We start from the raw sequence: 6000 nt of genomic DNA on the forward strand, positions 1-6000 counted from the left end.
ACAATCACGCACTCCCCCTCCTCTCTCTCTTTCTCTCTCTTTCTCTCTTACTGACTCGTCTATGACTGAAACATGTATAAAAAGACCCAGGCAGAGCGAGCGAGCTCTTGGTCTAAACTCAGCCGTGTTTCTCTGTCCAAGCTGACATGAGTCATTGCTATTTATAAGGCGGAGGATAGAGAGAGAGGAGCCCTATATAGGGGGGAAATGGATCACTTACTAGCGGATGCAGAAATATGAGTCATTTTTAGACAGAGGCCAGCTGTTTAAGTGATGATACATTAACCCTACAGACAAAAACGAAGTGTTTGTGTAAATTTTAGTTAATTAAGTAATTCACTACAGAGCCAAGGAATCAAGCTGAGAATATACTTTCAATATTTCCTCTATAATAACAAGCTTTTATAAACCACACCGAGCTCACACTCCTGAGAATGTCTTAAATACTCATTTTATCATCTTTATCAGATTTAATTTATGCATCCCGTGCTGCACGCTATTAAAGCACAGACATCACATACAACAGCAACCACAACAAGACTACCTACTGTTTTTCTTAATTATCATAAAATGCTATGGTGATAAGAGCAGAGATTTCAGCTCCCACAGCTATTAAATGTCTAATGGAGAGCATAATGGAGGGAGTGCTATTTAGAAAAAAATTATACAGAGTTTCGAGGTTTTTGCAGTGTAAGCTGTACGTATGGGAAAAAAGCAAAAAAAAAAGCTGGAAAAAAGGAATTAAATGAGAGAGAGGGAACAGAGGAAATAAAAAGCACCAATAAAACAGCACATGGTGCTTTGTGGTGACACTTGTCTCTCTGAGGTGTGTCTATGTGTGTTTGTGTGTGTGTTCATGGTTGGTTCTTTTGTGCAAATGTAATGTGACTATGTCTAGAGCACCTGCTTCTCTGCATATGTATGTGTGTGTGTGTGTGTGTGTGTGTGTGTGTGTGTGTGTGTGTGTGTGTGTGTGTGTATGTGTGTGTGTCTGTGTGTGTGTGTGTGTATGTGTGTGTGTCTGTGTGTGTCTGTGTGGGCTTGTGGCTTGTGGGGATTGGGGTTCTGTAGATAGTTAGGTGAGGAGATAAAATAAGGTAACCACATAAAATGCTGTGTGTGTGTGTGTGTGTGTGTGTGTGTGTGTGTGTGTGTGTGTGTGTGTGTGTGTGTGTGTGGGTGTGTGTGTGTGTGCGTGTGTGTGTGTGTGTGTGTGTGCGTGTGTGCGTGTGTGTGTGTGTGTGTGTGTGTGTGTGTGTGTGTGTGTGTGTGTGTGTGTGTTTGTGTGTTTAGACTAAAAACCAAATGACTTCTGTGAGTTCACATAACAAACTTTTACAGTCACTTTTTTTTCAGAACAGGTGTGTGTGTGTGTGTGTGTGTGTGTGTGTGTGTGTGTGTGTGTGTGTGTGTGTGTGTGTGTCTGTGTCTGTATACAACTGCTCTTCACCCACATGCAGAACATAATGTAGCTGTACACACTCAAAGTACACTCACTATAGTTACAAGATGAAGTTTTTAAATACAATTGCAGAGCAGCAGTAGTTTTGCACACGTACTTGAGTGTGTCTATTTTCTCTGAGAGCAGAAATGGAGAGCCTGTGCGTAAGCGAAGGCTAGTGACTCATCAGTGATTGTGGAGGCGTGCACCTAGTTGCAATGGGCTTGATGATGTCAGGGTTGCCATGGAGATGAAGGGCAAGGGGGTAGAGAGAAAGGAGGGGTTTGGAGAGGGTTGGAGAAAAAAGATGAGATAGAGAAAGAGACAGAAGGGGAAACTGATAGACAAACAGAAAATAGGGGAGTGAGTAAAAGGCAGAGGCCGACTAGTGATTAACGTGATGCAATAAAATGTAGCTGCTAGGAGTCGAGGAAATATATAAAAATGACAAAGTGTGTAATATAGCAAAGCTTTGAAATAAATTGTAAATATTACTCTTCTAATAAAAATATATGAATAGTTTAATATGAGCAGCAATGCAGCCAGTCAATATTATAAAAAACAGATTAAATCCATTCTCAGAATATTGTATACTGTAGTGACTTGCTGTATTCACAGTACCATTATTATATAATTATTGTATTTCCCCACCCAACTACTTACAGACCAATCCAGTACCCACAATTATTGCCACGGTCCTCCTTACATCATCACTAGAGGCTCATGTATCACATCCATTCATTGAAAATGTGCACAAAGACTCAAGCAGACACATCCACACACAGACAGACAGACCGACACACACACACACACACACACACACACACACACACAAATGTAAAGCATTACAAACACACATAATAAACTATGCACACTTAGAACCCATGTTCAAACATGTGCATATATCTCTGTGTGCATTACATATATACATTTCAAGGTATGTATGTTTATGTGTGAACCAGATATAGCAGAAGATAACAACATTTCTGGACAGTTTGTGATGGAGTAATATGAACAGCATCATAAAGTTGTTTTCTGATACACTTACCATCAGAGCAGAACTGCTCTCTGAAGCACAGTCGCTTCTCAAACAGGCAGCCTTAGAGGGACAGTGAGAGAAAGAAAGAGTATTAGTGTGTGTTTGCGAGAGAGAGAGAGAGAGAGAGAGAGAGAGAGAGAGAGAGAGAGACAGAGAGACAGAGGGAGAGAGAGAGAGAAGAGTGTATGGTAAAGTAAATATTAGAACACTTAAAGAAATAGTTAAAGTAGTAATAATAAGAAGAATCATAAGAATAATAAGAATTAGAATAACAACAATAAGAATAATAAGAATAAAAATAATAATTACTTAAACTTGCTGTGCATCACTAACCCCATCAACAAATTTATTATCTATTTCTTTCTTTTGTAACTATATATTTACATCTTTAATTAAATGCAATTTTAAACTTAGAGTGCTGTGAAGTTTTAAAACCACATATGGTTTCTCTGAAAACTGTTCCAAGTTTTGAGGAAATAGAAAATGCGACGTAAAAATCTACAAACTTTGACACACCTAAAAATTCTGTGAATGTGAACCAGATGTGTTTCTATACAGTGAATTTTGCTATGCAGTAAAAAATGCTGATCTATTTGCCATTGTACATTTGATTTTAAGTATACTGTTTAAATTGATTAGAGTAAAATTTATTGCATTTGAATGCAAATAAAATCATTTCAGAGCCACACAACAAAATTAAGAAGTATAGTTATATTTTTATGGCCCACTTGTGTATATAGTGCAGTCCAAAAACAAAAAAAAGCACTACTGAAAAGGCTTTTGCTTTACATTCTTTTCTAATTTATTTTAAATTATATTACAATAGAATGTTTAAAAGATTTTAAAGTTTCACAGTATTTGATTCAGACACGTTTTAACTTTAATAATAGAGTGCACTTAAATTGGTATAGACTCTTCAAGTTTGTGCAAAGCCTTACAATCCAATTTAGATCAAATCCATCATGTTGCAATTGCTTTAGCCAGAATCTAAAATATTAAATTTTAAAAATATTAAACATTTACTTCATTGTCATAAATATATATAAACTGTAAAACTGTTTTCAATACAAAATAAATTAATGTGAGAGAGAGAGAGAGAGAGAGAGAGAGAGTGTGTGTGTGTGTGTGTGTGTGTGTGTGTGTGTGTGTGTGTGTGTGTGTGTGTGTGTGTGTGTGTGTGTGTGTGTGTGTGTGTGTGTAGCTGGACTCTGATTTGAGCTGACCTCTCCCCTACTCCCACGTTCAGCTCTGCATCAGTGAGCAGTAAACAGCCTTAGATGAAATCTGTCTCTGCCTGTCTATCTATGTCTCTGAATCTGTCTGCTTCACAGTCAGTCTGCAGCCATGGCTTCTCAGCAACAGCAAAAATACTTTACACTCTAATAAAAATCAGCATTTAGATACACAGTGTTCCAGAAAAGCAGCTGATGACCTGGATCTCTGTGCATGCTTACAAGGCCAAGGCTTTTAAGTCTGTACAGGACACAGCTGATCAAACACAGAGACTGCTCAGATGCCAGTCAGCTACTGACCACTCTATCGTCTCACTGTGTGTGTGTGAGTGCATATGGGAATAACCTGAAATGGCTAAAAGTGCTCCTGACAAGTGCATGGAGCTTGACAAACACAGATAAAAACCTGCAATGATACCACAGGGTACAAGAAAAACCAGAAGTGGCCCAATTGCCATTGGGGAAAAAAGGCAAAAGCTGGATCAGACCAAAATGTTGACAGTATTAAAGATGTTAGTTCTTTCAGTGCATCAGCTCCACTCCAGCACAGGGAATAAACAGATACGGCAGTTATTTTTTACCAGCCCCTGTGATCATATCCCATTTGAATTAATCATGCCAAATATAAATAGGATAAGATGGGACTTGTCAATCTCCCCCCCTGTTGACTTCCCTAACAGGTGGTGATCTGGGCCATGTAACCAAATGAGTGATTCAGGAGTAAGGGAAAGGGAGAGAAAGGGAGAAAGAGAGAGGGGGGGGGGAAGAGAGAGAGAGAGAGAGAGAGAGAGAGAGAGAGAGAGAGAGAGAGAGAGCGAGAGAGCAAGAGACAGAGAAAGGATGTTATCGCATCTTCGAATATGACAGTGACAGCTTCCCACTCACACATGGATCCATTGTCTGCAGCCTGATAGCTGTTCTCCATCATACCAAAGTCATTCATCAAATGACAATACAACTGGCATAATAAATAAAGAAAAAGAACAGGCCAGGTTTCAGCCTCAATTACAGATCTGCATGCATTAGTAGACCTGTGATTTTGTAAAAATTAGAAAGAGAGTGTGATTGGTCTCCATGCACTCAGTGAGTCATTGCTGCACAGGAAACACAGCAAAGAAAAAAAATAGAAGAGAAAAAGAGAGTTAAACAGGTATAGTGATCTCACCTGGTGGTGTAAATGTGTGCTATTTTATTCACAAAATATTTCTTTAATTGATCATGAATGATAAACTGTTAAATATGTCACATGCTATGATGATTTATTATCTTAAAATAAATGAAGACACAAATATTCTGTAAGGAAACAATAACAAAGTGAGATGAGGTGGCAAATAAGGATTATGTAAGACAATTTAAACAGAAGCATAAATTATTTTAGTTTATGCTGGCATAAATCTGCCACCCACTTTACAGTAGGATGCATAAGAGGAAACGTTCTCCTCACACCACAGTGATCAGGTGTGTTGTGAGTCACGGTGGTCAGAGCAGTAAGAGGGGAACAGCCTTGAGGAGAGGAGCAGGCTGTAATGTGACCGCTGTCCGTGGTGCTGAAAGCATTTAGCCTTGAAACAGCCCTCAGCTTTCCACCAGTTGCTCAATAAGATGGACGGAAATTACGGAAATCACAACATCTTTACGAGCCCAAGTGCGTCAGGGTTTGTTTTCTGGATAAACACACGTCAGGTTTGATGTAATGAGGAAAATCTGAAACGTATCACAAGCGCATCCTCGCTTTGGCGCGTTCTTGTTTCCCATGTTATTATGGCTGTTTTAGAGAACTGTGCATATAACGTAGATGCACAGGAAATGTGTAATAAATATAATTGCAACCAGAAGTGTCTTTAGCTCGTCTCATCTTGCAGTCACAATCATACAACGCACGTTTGCATCTCGAAGCATATTTTTCCCTCCCTACAGCCCACTCCCCTTCTTGCCTCGCCTGCAGATATCTACTCACCGTATTTGCCTGCCGTAACAAGCTGGTAAAGCACGGTCATTCCCAACACGGCGCTCCATAAACGCGGACGCATCGTCGCAGAACGATCCATCAGAGCGCAATTTGGAGACCGTCGGTTTTAATTCCGCATTTTGGTTCTGGGGTCGCTGGAACAGTAGGCACGGCTCAGGAGCCAGTCAGTCAGGTTAATGGTAAACTGAGCGTGATTTGGTTTGGCAGTAAAACAGACTCTAAAACACACATACACGCACGGAAATTTTGGAGAAAGCGTGGAATGTGCGGCGCGGATCGGGATCAGGATCGGGAGTCGTGAGCCAGGCTGAGTTCTCCC

At 39.8% G+C, this 6000-nt stretch overlaps 1 protein-coding gene across 1 annotated transcript in view; it reads right to left on the reverse strand.

Annotated features, from left to right (window-relative positions):
- The window catches only part of ptprna (protein tyrosine phosphatase receptor type Na), a 23697-nt gene extending 17697 nt beyond the window's left edge, over positions 1–6000 (reverse strand). Inside the window, exons 1-2 of the mRNA XM_046842081.1 lie at positions 5670–6000; positions 2490–2540 (exon numbers count right to left, since the gene is read on the reverse strand). Of these exons, the coding sequence (XP_046698037.1) occupies positions 2490–2540; positions 5670–5760 (142 nt within the window). The 5' untranslated portion in view covers positions 5761–6000. The remainder of the gene's footprint in view (positions 1–2489; positions 2541–5669) is intronic.

Source organism: Silurus meridionalis, chromosome 3, assembly GCF_014805685.1.
Source record: "Silurus meridionalis isolate SWU-2019-XX chromosome 3, ASM1480568v1, whole genome shotgun sequence".
In the NCBI taxonomy this organism is placed as follows: Eukaryota; Metazoa; Chordata; class Actinopteri; order Siluriformes; family Siluridae; genus Silurus; species Silurus meridionalis.